Source organism: Diaporthe citri (assembly GCF_014595645.1).
Source record: "Diaporthe citri strain NFHF-8-4 chromosome Unknown scaffold_7, whole genome shotgun sequence".
Lineage (NCBI taxonomy): Eukaryota > Fungi > Ascomycota > Sordariomycetes > Diaporthales > Diaporthaceae > Diaporthe > Diaporthe citri.
The window spans coordinates 2,895,976-2,917,572 of NW_025064852.1; the positions used below are offsets into that span (position 1 = coordinate 2,895,976).

A 21,597-nucleotide genomic window follows, 5' to 3' on the forward strand; every position below is an offset into this window, starting at 1 on the left:
ATTAAAGTAATTATTATTTTAAATATTAAATCATTATAATTTTTATAATAAACAACTTAATAAAAGTTTTAATCTTAAATATCTTTTATATATATTAAATTAAAAAGATTTAGCTATTAAAGGATTAAATTATTATGCTAACTTAACTTTAAAACTTTTTATATTAAATTATTAATAAATATATATAAGGCCTATATATAAAGGAATTTATTAAGAAATATATATTACTATTTAAATAACTTAAGCAAAAGATAATTATTAAGAAAATTAAAAAAAATAATAAAAAGCAAAAAAAGGAAATAATAAATAATTAAGCTGCTTATAATGCTTAATTTTAAGAAAATAAAAAGTAGCTAAAGGAAATTAATTTAAAGTAATATTAAATGCATTTTAATAATAAGAATAAGGATAAAGATAATAATATTTATATTATAAAGATATGTAATAAAAATAAATATAAGTTAAAGGATTTAATACTAGCTTTATAAGCATTAACTTTCCCTGCAAAGAAAAGATTTAAAATTAAGGCTATTATATAAAAGTTAATAATCTTTATAAAAAAGCAACCCTAATAGCTAAATATTAAGGATAATAAATATAATATTTAAAGAATAATATAATAATAATAATTATAAATCTAAAGGGTAATATAATAATAAAGATTGCTAAGACTTGCTTTAAAACTTATAAGTTATAATTTTAAGCCTTTTTAGCAATGCTTTCTTATAATAAAAATTATATATACTTAATATGCAATAAATTATAATTTTAAAGCTAATTATAATAAGGATTATTAATTATAATAAGAATTATATATACTTATTAAAAAAAGAAAAAAACTGCAAGTATTAGTAAGTACAACCCTTATACTTAAAAGGTTACTTTAATTATCCCCTTTAGGGCATATAGCCTCTTAGAACTTAGACAGAATAATAATAATATATAATTGCTTCCTATATGATTATCGTACGTATGAGAGACCTACCAACAGTTAGGTTTAAGGCGCAAGATAACTTGTGCTGTCAGCCTATTTCCAAGACCCAGAGTACGCAAACCGCCAGACGGGCGGCCCGGCATGACTCGATGAAAAGCTACGAGACCCGAGACAGATAAATCCCTCAGAACAGAGCGGTCCGTGGACGAACTCGTCGTCTGCTTTTATGGTCTTCGGTGCGGCATGGGGGTCAGGTGCTGCGGTTGTGAAGGGTGGCCGTCTTGCCGTAGGCCGCCGCAGGCCGTCGTAAGCACGAACGCAGACCTTCGACTTTGCAGTCAGTCTGTAAAACTGAGACGGGGCCCATTTCACCACCCAGAAATGTGCAGATGCGCCTGTTTGCACTGCGCGATTGAATTGGCGACCAGGATGGGGCCCAAGGCCAACATGTCATGAAATATAACATTTGACGGAATTGGCCGACTTTCCCGTCTTAAAGACCCTCTTCTGTGCGTCGGGCTCAATTAGAAAAACATATACAAAGACACAGTCCTCAGCAACTCCGTGAATCTTATTATCTGTCGTAAGGAATCATGGTGTGAAGAAGTTCCACAAGCTGGCCAAAGTCTCTCAAGAGTCGCAGAGCACACATGCACACAACACAGCTGTCAAGTGCGACAGTCCTCAGCGGGGACGCCGACGCTTGAAGGGGCATTCATATCTTATATTTCCGATAATAGATATTGTCAGCCAATGGTATGTCCAGCAGCCCTAGAATAAATCTTGCGAGATGACTGTTGGTCCTTCAGGTCGATTTTGCACACCTAGATAATCATTGCTATTTATGGTTTGAGGCCCACTACCAGATACTCTCATTTGCAATCAAACGTATTAAAATGGCGCTAATGGTCTGCATCTAATACCTCGCACCTTTTTTATACGCACTTTTTAATTTAGCTTTAATTTATTTAATATATATATAAGAAGAAAGCTATTTCTTTTCTAATTTTATTCCTTCTTTTTATTATAAAATTAAGTATATAAAGGAAAAGAAATTTATATTTAAATTAAAGTTAAAAATAACTTAAGTTAAAGCTAAATTTAAAGGAAATAAAATTAAAAAGTTATATTAAAGTTACTAAGGTACCCAAGGTAAATTTAATTATTTTTATTTAAAATCATTATATATTTTAAGATTTTAAATTTTCTTTAAAATTAAATATTAACACATGGTTACACACCTTATACACTTAATATTTCCTCCATTCTCCTTAAACAAATATTAAAAGAATTAAAAAAGAAGCAGCTATTATTTTATGTAGAGTATAATTAAACTAAGAAGGTATTTATTATATAGGAGGTGAAAATATATAAAAAACGAAGTGAGTATGGTTTTTGATGCGAGGTGTTAGATGCAGACCACTAGCGCCATTTTGATACGTTTGATTGCAAATGAGAGTAGCAACAGCCCCAACGAGACTGATGAGGCACGCACCTTTCTGGCCGCGATTTCATTTGTGCACAGAGTATAGTGCTGTAAACGGCTGAACGCTTACATAGCCACCACCCTGCTTGTAATCACCAGTGGCGTCTCTGCACCCAATAATAACACACAGCCTCTTGGCTTTCAATTAAGGTTTTGGAGAACCTGCGTCAAAGCTAGGCCAGAAGGAGATGAAGAGCGAGGCACACACCCTCCCGAAAGCGTCGAAACACTCTCGGCCGATCTCCCAACTCTGCCGCGCTCTTGGCATCGGCCACCTGGACCAAGCAACACAAAGAAAGTGCGCCCTGAGCCTTTTTATTATGGGCCGGGCCACATCGTAAACGGGGCGGAATGGCGGTACTTGAAACGCCGAAGGGCACGTTGGTTCCCGACCTCCAACGTTGCCTCAGCGAGCGGGTGCTCGTCCCGCCTGAGGATGGAATCTCTCTCATGATCGTTGCTGTCCTCTCTTTGCCTATGAGCCCTCCTCTCAGTGCATCTCTGTCCGTTCCCTGAAACCATCCTTCCCCCGTCACCGTTCCCTTTGACGGGCGAAACAAGATATATAGCCCACACACAACTTTAATAAACAATGTACCCCCCAGCGCCCTACAAGGCGAGGAAGAAGCGCAACTCAGGGCCCTCCCTGACGCGCTCCCCCTTCGCCGCCTTCGGCCGGGGCCGCCGGGCCCGCCTCGGCAGGAAGGATGTGGCACTGACCCTGCTGGGCGTCTTCCTCGTGTATTTGGTGTACACCTCCTGGGGGCCGGGTTCCCGCCGGGAGCCCGAGTCGGCCCGCCTGGAGCGGCTCATGAACGACGAGGCCTCGGCCCGCCGCGTCTGGGACGTCACGAGCAGCTTCGACTGGGCCGCCATCAAGTTCAAGTACCCGCCGCCAAGCGACCCGGCTCCGCTGCCCACGGGCCCGGAGGTTAAGAAGGGCAAGAAGAAGGGCTCTGTCCTCCCGCCCGTGCAGCACCGGTTCCCGCCCGAGACGGCGGCGGCGGCGGCGGTGCGCGAGGCCAGGCGGGACGAGGTGCGCGCCGTGTTCCAGAAGAGCTGGCGCAGCTACCGGCGGTTCGCGTGGATGCAGGATGCGCTGCTGCCCGTGTCGGGCGGGGGCCGCGACCAGTTCTCCGGGTGGGCGGCGACGCTGGTCGACGCGCTGGACACGCTGTGGATCATGGGCATGCGGGAGGAGTTTGACGAGGCGGTGGACGCCGTGGCGCGCAGTAAGCAGCCCCCCGGGACTCGGCTTTGACCTTGCTACCTTTCCAAGGGAGTGGGTGAGGCGTCTGCCGTGTTCGTGGCCTGTCCGTGACTTGTCCCAAGGCCCTTTGTGAAGCTGAAGGTTTCGAGACAGGCCACGAGCAGAGAATATCCTTCTCCTCCACCTGCCCCCCTCATCATACACATCCTCTGCCCCCAGATCCCCTATAGCTAACCCAGTGATGCCGCAGTCGACTTCGGGCAGTCCACCAACCCGCGAGTCAACATGTTCGAGACCAACATCCGCTACCTGGGCGGCCTGATGGCGGCGTACGACCTCAGCGGGCGCAGCGTGCTGCTCGCCAAGGCGGTCGAGCTGGGCGACATGCTCTTCGCCGGGTTCAACACCGCCTCGCGCATGCCCGTCGACTTCTTCGACATGGGCCAGAGCCAGTCGGGCGAGGGCCTGCAGGTCGAGGGCGGCGTCGTGTCCGCGTCCCCGGGGACCCTGCTGCTCGAGTTCACGCGCCTGACGCAGCTCACTGGTGACCCAAAGTACTACGGCGCCATCGCGCCCATCGCGGACCTCTTCCACGCGGGCCAGAACCAGACGAACATCCCCGGCGTGTGGCCGCAGTGGGTGTCGATGAGCGCCCCCGACGTCGTCTCGGGCTACTTCTTCTCGCTCGGCAGCGGCGCCGACTCGCTGTTCGAGTACACCATCAAGATGCACGTGCTGCTCGGGGGCCACGAGCAAAAGTACGCCACCATGTCGGCCGGCTGGATGGACGCGGGGAACGAGCACATGCTCTTCCGGCCCATGCTCCCGGACGGCGCCGACGTCCTCCTCGCCGCCAACGCCAACGCGCCCCAGCGCGGGCAGGTCACCCTCGACACGGAGAGCGAGCACCTCGCGTGCTTCCTGGGCGGCACCTACGCGCTGGGCGGGCGCGTCCTGGAGAACCGGGCCCACCTCGTCGACGTCGGCGCGAGGCTCGCAAGGGGCTGCGCGTGGGCCTACCGCGTCATGCCGACGGGCATGATGCCGGAGCGGTTCCGCGCGGTGCCGTGCGAGTCGCGCGAGACGTGCCCCTGGTCGCAGCGCCGCTGGGAGGAGGAGCGCGCCGCGCGGCTCGACCGCGAGGACCACCTGCCCCTCGGGGTCGTCTCGGCCAAGGACAAGCGCTACATCCTGCGGCCCGAGGCCATCGAGAGCCTGTTTGTTCTGTGGCGCGTCACGGGCCGCACCGAGTTCCAGGAGGCCGCGTGGGACATGTTCAGGGCCGTCGCCAACGGCACCGAGACCGAGTACGCCAACGCGGCGGTGATGGATGTCACGCGCGCAGAGTACCCTCTTGAGAAGGAGGATTATATGGAGGTGAGTGAACCAGGCCCGATGGTGATGTGAAATGCTTTTCTTGGGCCTGCTGGCTGACTTTTCGTGAAGAGCTTCTGGCTCGCCGAGACGCTCAAGTACTTTTACCTGGCGCTGTCGCCGCCGGACTTGATCAGCCTCGATGACTTTGTCCTCAACACGGAGGCACACCCCTTCAGGAGGCCGACATGAGCATGGTTTGTTTGTGACAGAGAGATGAATGCTTGCATAAACAGGAGTCCGGCGTAAAAGTTTTGGGTTAGAATGTACTCGTGCATCAAGTCTTCCATATGGAACAGAGTTCTTTATCAAATTCAGCGTCTTGCATCGAGCAATGTGTGCGTGCCGCTAAAATGATGCAAACATATGAAAGCACCCTTGAGCCAGCGGTCAGTGTCAAGAAAGCCGGCTTCGTCAGACATGGCCGTTTCCACCGATCCCAGAAGCCGTGCTCTCTTCACTTCCTGGAGGCATCAGACCGATGTAATGGTCAAGAGTCTATTAACAGTAACAATTGTAACGACCTCGCGCCTTAAATATACATCCTGGCTCATAATGTCATGTAGTCAGGTCAAAAGAATCGCTGCCATCACAAGAGAGCATGCCACACTCGCGCTCTCATGCTGCGCCGTCCGTCTATATACAAGTAGCCATCTTAAAAATGTTGAGCCTGCCAAAAGGACCAAAATGCACTACGAGGCCCAGTCGGCCCTAATAAATTCAATCTTTACCCACCCAGTGTTTAATCCAAGGAGTTATGAAGCGGTAGACTGACTCCCTTCATCACTAAGCACCACCTCCAGCAGCAGCCGCCCTCGCAGCCTCCACTTCCCTCTGCAGGGCATCGAGGTCCGCCAGCATCGCCTGGACAGCTTCGTCCGTCGCGGTAGCGTCGGCTGCCTCCATCTCCTCGGCCACGGGCGGCACGTTCCCGGCGATGCTGTCCCCCGACACTTTCCTCACACTTTCCATGCTGGTCCTCTTGGGCTCCAGCGCCGAGCCCTCCATGCTGCCGCGGCTACTGCCCCTTTTCCTCGGGGGCGGAGGTGGCGGCACGACGCCCTCGCGGCCGCTCTTCCGCGCGGGTGGCTCGGCGGAGCTGGACGACGTTGGTCTATTGGGCAAGAGGGCGGCACTCTTGCGGTGAGATGAGTTCCGTTGTGGCGGCGGGGGCGGGGATATTTTGGACACGCCTGGGTGTTGTTGGGGTGTGAGAGACGTGGTTGACCCCGTCGTGGCACTACTTGTATCGGTAGCAAGGTGGGATGGGACATGTGTGAAGCCTGGCACTTCACCAGTAGGACTCAGAGGTCCAGCTGGCAATGGAAAGGCTGATGGTTGAGTGGTTGTAACAGGGCTAGAGACAGACGGCGATGACCGATGACCTGCTGGCCGCCTCGGCGGAGGTGGCACTGGAGCCGCGGTGCTCAGTCGTATGCTAGACGATCGTGACCTAACCGACTCCATCGAAGAGCGAGAGGGCGTGGCCGGTTCTTCCGGCAGCTCAGCCTGTGTTTTACTCTCGGTCCTGCCGTGCGCCCCTCTCGGCGGGGGCGGGGCGGGCTTCCTCAGCGTCGACGTGGGGTTTTGCACAGGGGTAGAGGAAGAGTGCGACATGTTTGGTGGGGTGGGTGGTCGCGGCGACGGCACAACATCTGCTTCAGGGTCGATATCGACCTCGGGCACCTTGCCTGCGGCTTCCTTGTCAAATATGCTCTCCTTAGGGTCATATTCAGACCGCGCTGGAGGCGCAGGAAGGGGCTTGTTGACGTCCGTGGGACTGAGTGACGCCCTTCGACCGGACGATGTATCAGCCAATCCTCCAGAGGTCCGGCGCTCTAATGCTTGTGGCCGGTCCTGGCCGACCGGTCCGACCTTGATAGACTTTCCGTGTCTTGTTGCCGGAGGAGGAGGTGGCAGCTTCTTCCGTGCGCCGGATGGCTTGGGTTGGGGCGGGCTTATCAGGCCACGCTTTTCGTCGTCGCCTTCTGGCTCGGAGATCTCGTGCGACGTCCGTGGTGATTCTTGTGATTGTTGTTCTCAAAGATGGACTGTCGTGAGATCGACGAGGCATCCGTCATGCTCCCTCCATCACCAGCCATGCCTGCGGGGTGCAGAGTGGCCGAGCCTGTCGAGCCGGCAGCTCCGGGTGCGGGCCCCTGCCCCGTCAGCAGTAGCTTCTTGAATGCCTCAACGTCCAGACCTTTCCCTGCCGGTGAGGCATGCTCTGCTGAAGTCGGCCCGCCGTCCCGTGCAGCTTGCTCCATGTCCTCCAATGTCTTCTGGAAAGGGTTGGGAGGCGGCCCACGGCCGGTATGGGGCTGCGGCTGGGGTGCCTCTAACCTTTGCATCGGCGCCAGGACATCTTCGGGGAGGGGCGGCGCCTCGTTCTGGAAGGGGTCTTCTTCCTCGCCATTGATCGACGGGGAGCTGGCACTGCTGCTGTCGCCGTCGTCTCGTGGGGGTAGCGGGTACTTGGGGTACGAGCGTTCGGCGCTGGCTGACTCGGGACTCGACGGCGGAGGGCTCTGCACCCTGACTTTCTTGACGGGCTTTTTCTTCTGGAAGGAAGTGACGGGCGGAGGAGCATCGCTCTTGGGAAGCAAGTCCAAAGATCTCGCAAAGTCGTTGCCGCTTGGACGATGTGGTGCCTGCGGCCTTGAGAGATCGTCGGCGGCGTAAGCGGGAGCTCGTGTGTCTGCGTGTAATACGGAGGACGAAGAAGGCGGGGCAGCTCCAGCTCCGGGCCCAGCTCCAAGTTGAGCTTGAGCTCCAGCGCCTGGGGAGGCGGCTGTCTTGCGACGGAAGGGATTGTGGGAGCCGAAGCCCGACTCAGAAGCCATGGCGGCCGTTGTTTATTCAAGCTGGGAGTCTTGTCATGTCACGGAGGTGTTGTAGCATCGTCAGGGCCGCAAGTGGTGGTGAGGCTCGTGGGGGTTCGTTTTTGGGGGGCGGATGCAACGGGATCGGATCAAGGCTGCCAAGCCTGGCTGCAGGTGGTGCACCGAGACAGATTTAGGGGCGGATAGTTGGGGTTGATCCCACGGCAGGTTGTCGGCTGGAGCTGTGGGTTGATGGGTCTGATGGACGTATTGATTGATTGATTGTCTTCAAGCAGGTATACAGGTTGCGTGATTAGTGCCGTGCCGTGCGATGTCGTGTCATGGGGTGTCGCGGGATGTGCTGTGCTGTGCTGCGCAGACGAAGTGAGTGAGTGAGTCGGCAGGTTGTGAGGTCTGAGTTACAGTTACACAGCGACAGTCACCGTTGGTCAACGTCTCCCCATCGGTAACCGTCCCGTGCTATGGCGCGCCCGTCAGCCCCGTCTGCCCGTCTCGTACCGCAGCAGGGGTCAGGCAAGATAAGATCGTCCTCTCCTATCGGCGCTGCACGGGCCATTGCGTCAACGGTGGGCCAGGTTGGGCCCAGCCTGCCAGCCCAATCAGTCAGTCATCCAGTCTCATTGTCCGTCCAAGCTGCAGGCGACCCAGTAAGTCACCGTGAGTTGAGCTTGAGCTCCCAAGGTTTACCACCGTAACAAGAACTTGCTCTCAGAGCCTGATCTTCACATGTCTGACGTGCCGTCTCCATCTTTTCTAATGATACTACCCGAGAAGATGGAAGTCTTATTCCATCTCAGTTGAACAGTTCCCATTCATTACCAAAGACACACAAACTGGCACAAGGAGTACCCGAGTACCTGACCAGCGGGATACTGCAGAGAAAGCTGTGAAAGTGAGTGAGCTGGCTGGCCGTCCATCAGCCTCAAGTGGGTCGAAACGTCATGGTCCAACGGGCAGGGAGCCAGCCAGACCAGCACACCCCTCGTTCATTCCCGCCCGCCCGCTGCCCGCTCCGTTTCAATTGTCAACGATGCGTCTCGCTGCATGAGGGGCGCCATCTCGGGAGGGTCTGAAACATGACGTGCAACAAGATGACTTGCGTAATATGGCCTTGGGGAAAATAGCACGACTTGGTATTGATTAATCCAAAAGATGGAAAAATTCAAGCAACCGAGTGCACAACAGATCAATCCAATGTTGTCTCCGGTCTGAAAATAGCCACAGCCATGGACGGACAGATAGCCTTGGAAACCCTCAGGTCGGGAGGCGATGGGCAAACGTTTCAACACGCCGGCGGCCGAACCTGCTCGCCAGCCCGGATGCATCGCCCTGGGGTTGAAGGCATCAACTGTCTGCATGGAACATATTATCGTTTTATTCAAGAACACACTAGGTATCTCTGACAATTCAAGTTATTAGAGTCCTACCGGAATTTTCCAGAAGCGACCGCGAAGAGCTAAGAAATCTCTGGCACGTGAGGCCTGCAGCAGAGAAGTAAACAAACCCAGCCCCCTGCACCACGCGTCGCGCCACACTCTGGAAACTGAGGGAGACCCATCTTCCCAACAAACTGGACACGCACACCACTCTCACTCACTCACTCACCCACACAAAACCACTGCCGCCTAAGCAACGAAACAGCTGTCATGAACTTAACCGAACCTGCAATTGCAACACCAGCAAGACTCGTTGGTATAAAATTACAGATGCCCATCCCTTTATCAGCCCCTTCCTTCCGTAACCCGTCTGCTTTGCTGTTGGGCCTCACCGTACCATCTCGGCCGCGCCGAGCGCAGTGACGCGACACGAACCGCAGCCCCACAAGCCGAGACAGGCCATGGGCTTCGGCCCCTCGTAAATACACTCGTTGGTGGCCCGCGACCTTGGAATGCGCACGCCTTCGCCGACCCAAGCAAGATACACTGAACGTAGACCCTTTGATGAACCCACAATCCTGTTTCCCCCAAACGCCAATGGAACCGCCCTACACGCGTGGAACAATAAACTCAAAGTGTGCGCTAGAAGATGGCAGAGAGCCTTCATTCTAACCCAGTCTATGCCGTGGAGGCGGCAGCAGTGGAGGCAGCCGCCTTCTTGGGCGTCTTCTCCTTCTTGGGAGCCGCGGCCTTCTTGGTGGCGGCAGCCTTGGCCGCGGGCTTGGTGGTGGTCTTTGCGACACGGCCAGACTTGGTCTTGGTAAGAGTAGCTGGCTTGTCGACGACCGCCGGGGCAGCAGCCTATTGTTGTCTGTCAGTCGGCCGGATTCACTCATCGCGATGGCGAGTCAGGTTAGGCACTCACATCAGCCTTCTTCTTGGGCGCAGCCTTCTTGGGGGCAGCGGTGGAAGCAGCCTTCTTGGGAGCGGCCTTCTTGGTGGCAGCGCCCTCCTTCTTGGCGGCAGGCTTCTTGGCCGTGGCCTTCTTGGCGGTCTCCTTCTTCTCAGCAGCAGGCTTCTTCTCCTTTGGGAGCAGCCTCCTTCTTGACGGGGGCACTCTTCTTGGCCAGCTTGGTACCACCGGATGCACCTAGAGGATGGTGTTAGATGGGTGAAGGATGATGCGACGAAATTTTCATGACAGACGTGAACGACATTGTTCAATAGGGCAAGGAGTGAGGGGGGGTGGTGAGGTGAGGCTTGAGCATCATGAGGCAAGTGCTTACCCTTGGGCTGGACGAAGACACCCTTGTCGACACCGGCCTTGAGGGCACGGTTGAAGAGCGAGTCGAACATGGAGTCGGTCTGGGCCTGAATGTTGTTGTTGGCCTTCACGTACTTCTTGAGGCTCTGTCGGCTGTGGGGAGAATGTTAGCGTTGGTTCTGTCTCACATCGAGGCCGAGTCACGATGGCCTCATGCACCAAATGCGGGGCATGAAACACACGAGGGCCAAGTTGGGGTAAAGCTGGCTCACCTGGATCCATTGCGGTCCTTAAGCTGTAGATTGAAATGACGCGTCAGTAAAATGAAAATGAAGACACGGTAGAGTAGGCGTGAAGCTGTGGTGGCTGCCTTGGGTTGCTGCCCTGACGCATCGTGGTGCAGCATCAGAGGCGTGACAGCCAACACACAGGTGAACCGCGTGATGCGCCGGAGAGGATGGGTTGGAGAGTCATACTTGAGTGATGGCCTCAGCGATCATGTCCTGTAGCATGTTAGATGATGGTGCACTTCAACAACAGCCGACGCGAAGGCGACAAACCTGGTAGGTAGGGTGAGAGGCGGGAGCCTTGGCCTTGGTGGCACCTTCGGTCTTCTTGGGAGGCATTTTGGTAGATTGGGATTTGGGATGGACTGGTTGGATTGATTGTGTTGATGACCGGAGTCGAGATGGAGGGAATTGGCGACAGGATGGACGGTGGCCGAATTGATGTTGTCTACGGAAGATGCGCGTGGGTTGGATGGGGAGAGAGAGAGGAAGAGATCGGAGGGGACGGGGCGGAAGGAGGGAGCGGTCGTGGTGGGCGCCTGTGTTTATATACGAGAGCGGGGCGAACGGGTCGAGGATGCACAATCAGTAAACCGCAATGCACGCACACGCACACGCCCACGCCCGCGCCTAGGCCACGCTTCCTGCTCCCTCCGCCCTCCACCCTCCCTCCCCCTTCCCCCTTCCCCCCAGGAAAAATACCCAGTCTAATACCTAATGAAGTATCCAGACAGCTCAGGGAGCTTGGAGCTTGGGAGCTCCGGGGATGAGCTGCCCAACCATCAATTATCCAATCCATTCCACCTCCCCTCCGTCTGTCTTCCTTTTTCCTCCTCTTCCTCCTGCTAGTGCCACCCGAAACCTTACCTTGCCTTGGATCCGAGCCAGTCTGCCTATTTGTCTGTCTGTCAACCTTGTTGACTTGCCTCTCGTCTCGTCTCGTCTCGTCTTGTCCTGTCTTATTCTGTCCGGTCCTGTGCATCATGCCTTATTCTTTTTTAGTATTCCGCTGGCCCCCAACACCGACCTCCTGCCCTCCCTCCTTCGTCGTTACCGTGACTATCACCGTGCACAGTCGAGCTTCCTGGCTCATACCTTGTTTCGTCTCGCAGTTTGCAGTCTGCAGTTTACACCAGCCTCTGCCCGTGGCTGGCCATTTCACCCACACGCAACGCACATCTTCACCCACTCGGCCCCCATCCAAGCTCGCATCCCACTGCCGTGCAGGTGCAGCACGTGAGCTTGAGCTTGGCTTTGGGGGGGCTGGTCTGGGCCGGGCTGCGCAGTCGAGCTGCCAGCTTATTATATGTTCACACACCACACAAGCATTCGTCCTCCACGACAGGAACCGAGATGGGATTCACACGGGCAGGTTTTCCCTTTCCCCACCCCACGTGTGTCATGGAACCTGCAACAAGTGCTGCATGAGACAGGCGTGGCATAGTGATGGGATTTATTCACGTTTACCATATATCCCCAGCGTAGGTACGGTAATTATTTCTGCGTTGTGCCGCTGTTTCAAATGGTCATTTCGAAGCTTGCTGAGCAGGACCCTGAGTCTTGTTCTCGATATGGGCCCCGAGAGACCCAGCATGCCTGGAATGGCCGGGGTATAATAGGAAATCAGCATGGGGCCGTAAAAATAACGGGGAGTGCGGCTAAACTGCTGGTCTCCCACGCGCGGATGCAACAGAATCTCGGCCGATCCGTTACTTGCACGGCTGCTCAGATGCACGTTTTAGCAGGGAATTAATAGAAATCCGCATCCCTGTCCGGGAGGGACTTGGCGCTATGCCCGATTGGGCCCACCAGTTCGACCTCACGTCTCGCCTGTTGTACCCCCTCCTCTCACAATCAGCCCGCTGCCATCGCCATGCCGTCCACGCTGCTCTCACGTCAATCACCTCGCTCCCCCCGATTCTCTCTTTGGACCGTCCCGGCCTTCTCCCTCTTCTTCCGTTCTCCTGCCTCTGGCACACCCTTTTTCGTTATTGGCTCTTTTTCCATAAGCTTTTCTTTTAGCATTTCGCGTGCATTGACGGCCGATGCAGCTCCCCCCATGCTCGCCGTCTTGCTGGGCGTCCGCACCCCGGCCCAGCTCGAGATGTGCACGTTCGAGGCCGCTTTTCCAGCTCAACCCGACTGCGACTTGTTCGGTCGCATTCCCAATGGCGAGCCAACAACCCATGTCTTCTAGAAATACAATACAAGGCCCTGATCAAATGAAACGTCAGATTTCCATTAGGCGTATTTTCGAAATTATCGGTGCTGGCAAAGTGCCCAATATCAGTGGGGCCAGCCGATGTCACTTTTCGTGTGTTGTCGCCAGGTCGCGTCCCAGCTGCATCGTGAAGCTATCCGCAAATTCACGACCGAATTTCAACTTCTTCGCCCCAGGCCACCACAACTCTGATTTTTACTCAATTCATGCTATGGGCTTCACCAATGGATCAATTTAGAGGCCATGCACATTTTTTTGCATGCTTTCCGGACCACCGTGTCGCAATGCACGCCTTCTGGTCAAGTCGCGCTCCAGCCCACGATCGCGCGTCCACGATGCAGTCCTCTTTTCTTCTTTCCACGACCGCCCCTCAACTTTATCGCCTTCGTAATGGCTTTAAAAGTCTGAGGATGCTCAAGTGAGCTTCTTTTGTGATTCTCATTCATTTAATATGTGATCTGGCGGCCATGGCTGCACGGTATGGACGCGATGTGCTGTGGTGAGCAACGCGCCCAGACCAGTCGACCTGCATTTCTGCACAGGATCATGGTCTGCCGAGGCATTTCTACGATTTCCCTTCTAAATTACTTCTGACTGGGGATCATTTACAAGAGGCTTCAGAATAGCGTCCCCATCAGCGACACTTTCCGACAGACACCTGAGGTTTTCTGTTGGGAAGCGCAAAGCGGCGTTCCTCGCACCTGCCATTGCTCCCTCCCGTTGCGGCACAGCTCCGACCCCACACCAGGTCAGGACGCAAGACAGTCAGTCCTGCGCGTGCCGACTTCACGCCCAACGAGACCAGTGGAGATCTCAAGTGTTCGCATCAACGGCTCAGTCGCCGGCGTTCGCCGAATCACACAGTCTGCGGAGGTGGCTGGTTGGTGACACGACATGGGGCGTCTGACAACAACGTGGCCGAGGGGAGCCCGGCGCGCCATTTGCGACACCAGAGCACCCACGACGGCCCAGCTGTCTCTCATCTCGGTTACTAGATTCCTTGCCCCGAGACGCGGAAATTTCGGGACGGAACGAGACTGCCCTGCTGCACTTGAGCACCAACGAAACTTTGTATGTGTCATGAGCTCGGCAGTCGGATCCCCCATCGCCACCGCCGCATGTCCGGTCGGAATCACAACGCAGGCCTCCATCGCCAGCCACTGCCGAAATCACCTTGGCACAGTCGACATTGTTCGAGATGAGATTCGCCTCTCACGCCCGGATAGCCCACGGCACCACTCTGGTTTACCGTGCCCGCCATCCAGACGTGAAATACATCGAGCACGACATAGCCGACCGGGCGCAGCACGCATCACGGCTTGGCTCACTCTTGTTAAATTCACACAGACCCCAGTCGCCAGAGCTCGACCGCCTCGCCTCCAGCACGGCCAGCCGACATCACGGACAACATCGACGGATGGCCCTGGCCGAGAGGGTGCCCATGCGACGGCTGGGTCACGCGATGAATGCCCAGGGCTCCATGTAGGGGTGTGACGCGGTGTGAGGTCGGCCGCTGCCAGCTGCGGGAAGCCTCCGGGAAGGCTGCGGTTCCGGCTCATGAACAGAGATCTGCCGAGGGGTGCAGTAGAGCCTCGGTTGAAGCTCGGTGCCATCGAAATCTTCTTCACCAAGAGGCGTCGCCGTCTCTCCTCGTTCACAAGGCGAACATGGCCCCTGTCTGCCGAGAGCCACATTACGAAGGAGAATGGATGTTTGCACAGAAAGAAACGGATGGTAAACAGATACATTACGCGCCTAGTGCACTTGTACCCAACGCACCCACAGCCAACACACCCAGACCCAACACACCCAGACCCAACACACCTACACCCAATTTACATCCCCACGCCTGTAGGTGTGTAAATTAGATGTGAGTTTGGGAATGGGGCGTGGGTGTTACGCTCTGATTAGCTGTATGAGTATTATATAAGAGGTATCTGTGTATTATCCGTTTTGTTCTGTGCGAATATCCGTTTTCTTACAAAGATGCGTCCACGGCGGCGGCTGTTACCAACAACACGTACAACACAATTCCAGTGTTTGTGATGAGTTTAGAAGGTCACGGGATCAAATGGCAGTGATTCATCTGGATAGTTCGCAAGCTGTACAATGAGTAACGTAAATCTGACATCTCAACTCGCTGCTTCGCGGAGACGGATGCACAGAGTGAAGCACGTAATGCACGTGAGTGAATGCCAAATGCCTTGACTTACATCACGCGTGGCCCCCTAACGTAGTTCGCCACCTTGTGGACAAACAAAGTCACAATTGTGCTAAAGACGTAAGTGCGTGTGTGCCACTATACGATAGCAAGAGGCCGCGCCTGCTTTTCTTGCTGGTTTACGAGGCCTTGTATGAGTCACAACCGTACCAGGCAGCAAGCAATTGGGATGCTTCGTCAGGTGGGGCTCCCCCCGATTAAGCACTGTTTGTCAAAGACAGCTACCGATGACACCTCTGGCTCAAAGATCTTCAGGCACGGTGACGTTCAACGAATCAATTATACACACTGGATTCCCCCTTCTGGAATGCGACCCAGCTCAGACCACACTCTAAGCCGCTGTCTATTGATGGCCGTGTCTCATGTCTGCCACCTCACTTCGGGCTAGCCTGGTCTTAGTATCTCCAGGATAAGACGTCCTTGACCGAGGCAAGCCACGACTATGCCGAATCCCGACAAGTGCGGTGCCACTGGTCTGAAGCACCGTCCAATACATGTGCACTAGACTTGTCAGTCGTCTATGCGCGTTTTCTGTCAACTGTCTATATGTGCCACATAACCAACTATTTACTTGGTCTGGAGGCCTGTCGCTCTAGCACCATGTGTTACCTGCCTCTGATGCCTCGTGAATAGATCGTGCAGCCAAACAAAAAGCAAACCAGAAATTGATGCTGAAAAAGAATTGCATGTTAGGGTGAGAGTTCAGAGCCTATTCTCGTTCGTCTACAACGCACGGGAGGTATCGTCGCGCTCTGACATGGGTTCTGACTTGCCTAGGTGGAGGCGTTCAGCCATTATCCAGCAGATGGTAGCGTCGCGGCACTGCCCGGTCGGACAACCGCAAAAACCAATTATCTAAATCAGCGGTTCCTCTCGTACTAAGCTAAATTACCATTGCAACGAGGTTATTAATAGGGTAAAACTAACCTATCTTATAATGGTTTAAACCTAGCTTACATTCCTTATTTAATTCATAACTTAAAATGGTAATTAAGCAATCATTACATATAATTACTTATTAAGCATTGTTAAAAGTATTATTTTTAAATCTCTTTTAGCTTAATCGCCCCCTAACTAATTTATGCTGCAAGCACTCCTTAGCTAAGCCCGGTTTCCTAAGGATTTAGCACGTCCCTTAAGCAGCCTAATTAAGCACCAATACTACCTACACCTTATCGCGCTTTATATAGGCCATAAAAGATTATTTTATCACGGCTTTGCTTAAAATTAACATCTTATAGCCTTCCTTAATCCAAGTTATATTGCCATATAGCACTTATAACTTAATGCTATATTAACTAACTATTATTACTAACTTTTCCCATTAATAAGTAATGCTTTTTATTTAATAAGTAAATAATTTAACGCTTATTAAATTTTGCTTTAATATAATAAGAAGAGCTAATATTAAAAAATTAAAAAGCAATATTACTATAAACACTTAGCCGCTATAAGCTAATTATCCCTATGGTATATAAATTTTAATAAGCCAGCCCAGCTAACGTTAAAGTTATAGTTAAACTTGGCTTATATTTTAGGGCTTGGGGGCTTTGCTTAGCCCTTTGTCCTTAGGCGCTATCTTTAGCAGGATTAACTATATCTTAAGCCCCATTTTGCAATAAAGCTTATTGCCATTTAGTTAATAAACTGCATCCATAAGGCCCTAGCTAGAGCCCTTTAGGACTTAGCTGCGGATAACCTAATCTTAAGAGTTTTTACCATCCCTGAGGTTATTACCTTGGTGCTGATGCCCTGCCTTTTGATGGGCCGCGGTATCTTAAGCTTTAAGGGCCTCCCCGCAATTTAATAGTGTTGCTGATGACCGCCCCTAGTAGTAATTAAAAGCAGGATGGGCTAATTAGCAGGATACTTTAAGCTTATTATTAAAAGCTATCATGGAGTAACTTTTTTAGTATCTTTAGCCTTAAACCTTAAGGGATTAAAGGATTAATAGGCCATACTTTCATGGTTTATATTTATATTAAAAATCAAAATCAAGGGGACTTTTACCCTTTTGTTCTACTGGAGGTTCTGTTCTCCATGAGCCCCCCATTAGGACACCTGCGTTATGGTTTAACAGATATGCCGCCCCAGCCAAACTCCCCAACCCACCTGACAATGTCTTCAGCCCGGGTCAGCGCGCGAAGGATGTCAATCCAAGAAGTTGACAAAAGTCTAGACCCGTAACTACTCTATGATTGACGACTCATTCCAGGTGCATTTTCACGTCTCAGGCTGTGTTCGCGAGTCGCGAGTGCGGTGCGTATTCATTGAGTCGATCGTAGATGATGCATCACACACGGCTCGCGAGGCCCCAAAGGCAGGATGGTAGCCAATTGAATCAGTGTGCATGGAGACTCGGGGCAAGAAACTCGTCACCTGAGCAAAAAGCTTGATAAGTTGTCCTGTACAATACAAGTGGCCGCCCGACCAGACGTCATCCATCTAGAGTCAGGTTTCGCGCAGAAACTTGGGGTCGCCGTGAGCTGCGCATGTGTATTATATGCGCGCAGACAGAAAATGTTTATTTTGTTCGCAAATTTAATGCCATTCTACATCATATACATTATATCAGGAAGTGCACTCGTTCATCGTTGTGGCGGGAAACTTGGAACCTGAGCTGTTGACGTCCGGTGCCCAAGCTAGCAGCAAAGGACCTGCGCTTGAGTGGTAGGAACAGCAAAATGGGCCAAGTTGGAGAAATGTGTCCGATACTGTTGGATGCAGACTTTGGAATGCGTGCCTATTACCTTCAACAACAGCTTCTTCTTGGAGCTGTGGAGTGACCGCAACATGTGACCAGCCGTGGCAACAGCTAGCCGCCGTGGACCTGGGAAAGAGCAGTATTATTTGACCAAAGGAGATACGCGTTGAATCAGCTCACCAGAGTGAATCGAGGTAGATTTAATGAGTCCGTATCATTCACATTTGGAAAGGAAGTGTGCCTTCGGGAGCTGCAGAGCCCAAGCCAGAACAACTAATGCCCTTGTAGAACCTTCTCAACCGAGGTAATAGGTGACTGCGAGATTACTAGTTGCCAACTCGAGATATTTGCTATGCTATTGGAGCCTACGTTTGTGCTCGAGGAGTGATTGTACGCTTTCGTACCGGACGCTCGATTTCACCCTGGTCTATCACTGGACAGTCTGCAAGTGTATTGGCTACCAGTTTCAAAATTCTCCTTCCCCTTCCTCATTTCAACGTTACATTTCCGCGTCCGTGGGAACTCTATTCATACCATCTCTGCCCCCATAATCGGCTGATCGAAAAAACTATTTAATGAAAACTCGCAAAGTATTGCTGGATGTTGTGTGATCAGACGAGGTATCCTAGATTTCCGACGTTGAACAAGAGGAAGTGCGTTGACTTCCCAACGTATCCAAAGTTGAACTAATTGCGCAGTCACCTTATTACTACCAGGGCCAACATCGCCTGAGATGTTTTTCTTTGAGCGATGTAGCCAGTATTTACCTTGAACAGCGCTGAGATCCCAACAAGACGGTCAAGTCGTAATGTATCCTGGATGAACAAAGTTTCAATGTTATTCCTCCATCAACAACGCTACCGCTTTCAGCCAGGTAGGATTAAACCAGACCCTCATCCCACCCATTGAACAAATCTTGTAATCGAATCTTAGTGCAAGGGTCATCTGCGGAGGCACCAGACTCGGAGTAACGAGGGTAGACTCGGAGCACCGAGAATGAAGCCGGAGCCGCGGTCGCGAACTGCGCACGTCGAACTCCATCGTGGCCACTTCTGAAACCAATCGACGCGCAGTATGCAATCTTTGGCTCGAAATTAACATGTTCACGCCCTGCGTTACGCAAATGGTTCAATCATCCGAACGTCTCAGCCTATCATGCGGACTTTGTACTACCGCACCAGCCAAGGCCGATGGCAATGCCATTCCCACCTGCAGCAGCAACATTGCTGAATCTTCCCACAATTGTGCTCGGTCAAAGCTCGGTCATCTCGAAAGTGACAGGATCGTGAGGCAAGGTGAAGACACCGCATTTCGCTACAGTCAATGTTTCGACCTGTCATTCATCAGACATGGGCTTACCCACTTATGAGATTCACTCATTGTAAATGCTAATTATTACACATCTGAAATGAGACATGCCAATCAGCAGCATTCTGGCATGCACCCTCCCATGCCCCGATAGCGGTAGGTGGCATGCTCCCCCTTACCCACGCTGAGCAAGAATAGGAGAATCTGGAGTCGCCAAATTGCCGGGCTCGATTCCACACAGTCCTACACAGCAGACCAGACGGACACCGGCTCCATGGACCCTGCTCCAACGCATTGGTACTTGATCAAGTTTGGCTCTGCGAGACTGTTCTACGTCAATGTCAACTCCATCCAGACCCTATAATGACACTGCTCGACTCATATCAATTGGCCTCCTTCCACATTTTTGCCCCTGGCCAGCAGCAGCGGCCCAGACTAAGTTGATGCGTCCGGGCAACCCGTCGCCGATCTCCTGCAGCAGATGCAAAGGGAGCCCACTTACCATGACACCTGCACTGACCTGCCGGAGGGGCCCCATTCGATGGAACCCGTCTTTGCTGTCCCCAATGCCCACATTTTCCCACAGCTACGAAGGGGAACAAAGATGACGATGATCAAGGGCAGCGGGCTCGGCCCCCTCGTTTCAAAAGAAAAATGGCCGATTGGCCTTGCCTGACGCATTCACCAACCCATCCCGCCTCCATCGCCCCCGGTGTGATCGTCGCGCGGAAAGGGGATGATGGGGAGCGATAGCGAGTGTATACGGTATGGGGCCCTGCGAGCCAAACTCAAGGACGGGCCAAGAGCAGATCCACACTGAGCACCGAGCTCCCAGCTCCCTTTCATCAAAGGTAAATTCTCCCGTCGAACGAATCGCTCGCGTGCCGTGCCTGCGAGACAGACAGTCAGTTCGTCACAGCCAGACCCCCCCCCCTTCCTGCTCCCCACAGAACAAGAGGTCAACGAACCCTCTCTTCTTATTTCGTCTGACGACCGACTCGCGACAAGCACGCCAAGCTTCGGGGCTCTTTGTGGATAAGGGTTGCAGCCAAGCACGGGGATTGTTCCTGCACGCCTTCTCCAATCCAATCCCCTCCCAATTCGTGCCTATGCGACTGGCCGGCGTCCCAGCTCGACTCTTCTCGTTGAAACAACCTTATTGTTTGTGAATCAGTGCCTCGCCTTGGCACCGCACCGGGTATTCCGAGTTCCCTCTACCTACGTAATTGGAACTGTGCTGAGCTGCATGACGGTCCGTCATTGACCCAGTGTTATTCTCTGCCCACTTGCCAATCAAGGTGCACAGCCAGAGAATCGCACGCGCCGGCGGCCCAGACAGACAGAGAGACAGAGAGACAGAGAGACAGAGAGACAGAGAGACAGAGAGACAGAATGACAGACAGACAGACATCGACAGGCATGCCCGTGGAAAGGACACTCAGCGGCATTCCCCGGCCCACGGTAGATAGTAGAAATAGACACACACGGTAGACTTGCGTACCTGCGAATGACTTGCACGAACCGCCTCAGCCGCACCTAGTCACCAGCCACGGAATGAGGCCAGCCCCCCCAATCTACTCAAGACGGGGGGCCGCCGCCGGTCGCGTCGCGATACCTACTCGTAGCGCCAAGCCAAGGGCAAATACGCGCCAGCCAGTCCAGTCCAATTCCCAGAGCCGCCCAGCAGCAAAAGGCCTCTCCCATGTCGTCACCAGCCAGCAAAGCTGCTCTGTGGGATGTGGAGAAGGGGGAAAGACATGGACATGAGGTTGGCTCGGCGCCTCGTTCGGTGCTACTTTTGGACGCCCTCACCTCCTTCCGCCCATTTGTATCCGCACAGAGGCGGGCGGGCGGGCCTCTCTTGTCCTCCCCCCATCAACCAACACGACGACCAACACGACCAACAACTACCAAATGGGGCAGCCAGAAACAAACGCGCGGCTGGGCGGCCCTCCTGAACTTCGGACAAAACTGCACGGTACCATGCGAGCGTGCAAGGCCCTGGTGGGTTTTGGTGGGGCGCTCGCAAGCAGGGGGGGAGGAAGGGAGAGAAGAGAGGCACAGAGAGAGGGAGGGAGAAAAGACCCACCGGGCCAAGAAGTCCCGGTCCCGGTCCCCAGACCCAAGGCCCGACGGCCGCCCTGCGACGTTTCTATTCTAGGATTGTTGTAGATATATCGGGAAGTGGTTGTGGCGCAGGGCAGACAAGACAAGAGAGCGACATGACAATCATCATCATAACCTACCCTGGAGCCCACACACAGACAACAAACCAAACATGACGTTAGTTACCCGCGACCGTTGGGGGAGGTTGCGATGGACGTTTCACAACATTCGATGCCGGGCAGCCCCAGGGCTGGCGCACGGAA

General features: G+C 52.7%; 4 protein-coding genes across 4 annotated transcripts; 2 read left to right on the plus strand and 2 right to left on the minus strand.

The window, feature by feature from the left end:
• Nucleotides 1–3,012: 3,012 nt before the first annotated feature.
• INS49_013982 (uncharacterized protein) lies at nucleotides 3,013–5,196 on the plus strand (the record flags this gene model as incomplete). The annotated part of the gene is made up of 3 exons (XM_043174674.1): nucleotides 3,013–3,652; nucleotides 3,881–5,007; nucleotides 5,077–5,196. 3 exons carry the CDS (start codon nucleotides 3,013–3,015, stop codon nucleotides 5,194–5,196), a joined length of 1,887 nt encoding a protein of 628 aa, XP_043021619.1.
• Nucleotides 5,197–5,790: 594 nt separating this feature from the next.
• Nucleotides 5,791–7,847, minus strand: INS49_013983 (uncharacterized protein; the record flags this gene model as incomplete). The annotated part of the gene is made up of 3 exons (XM_043174675.1): nucleotides 5,791–6,197; nucleotides 6,390–7,028; nucleotides 7,100–7,847. 3 exons carry the CDS (start codon nucleotides 7,845–7,847, stop codon nucleotides 5,791–5,793), a joined length of 1,794 nt encoding a protein of 597 aa, XP_043021620.1.
• A 2,054-nt stretch (nucleotides 7,848–9,901) lies between these two features.
• INS49_013984 (uncharacterized protein) lies at nucleotides 9,902–11,113 on the minus strand (the record flags this gene model as incomplete). The annotated part of the gene is made up of 6 exons (XM_043174676.1): nucleotides 9,902–10,084; nucleotides 10,149–10,373; nucleotides 10,430–10,640; nucleotides 10,760–10,782; nucleotides 10,964–10,990; nucleotides 11,048–11,113. 6 exons carry the CDS (start codon nucleotides 11,111–11,113, stop codon nucleotides 9,902–9,904), a joined length of 735 nt encoding a protein of 244 aa, XP_043021621.1.
• An 8,156-nt stretch (nucleotides 11,114–19,269) lies between these two features.
• INS49_013985 (uncharacterized protein) lies at nucleotides 19,270–19,592 on the plus strand (the record flags this gene model as incomplete). The annotated part of the gene is made up of 2 exons (XM_043174677.1): nucleotides 19,270–19,301; nucleotides 19,427–19,592. The coding sequence occupies 2 exons, from the start codon at nucleotides 19,270–19,272 to the stop codon at nucleotides 19,590–19,592; spliced, it is 198 nt and encodes a 65-aa protein (XP_043021622.1).
• Nucleotides 19,593–21,597: the final 2,005 nt, after the last annotated feature.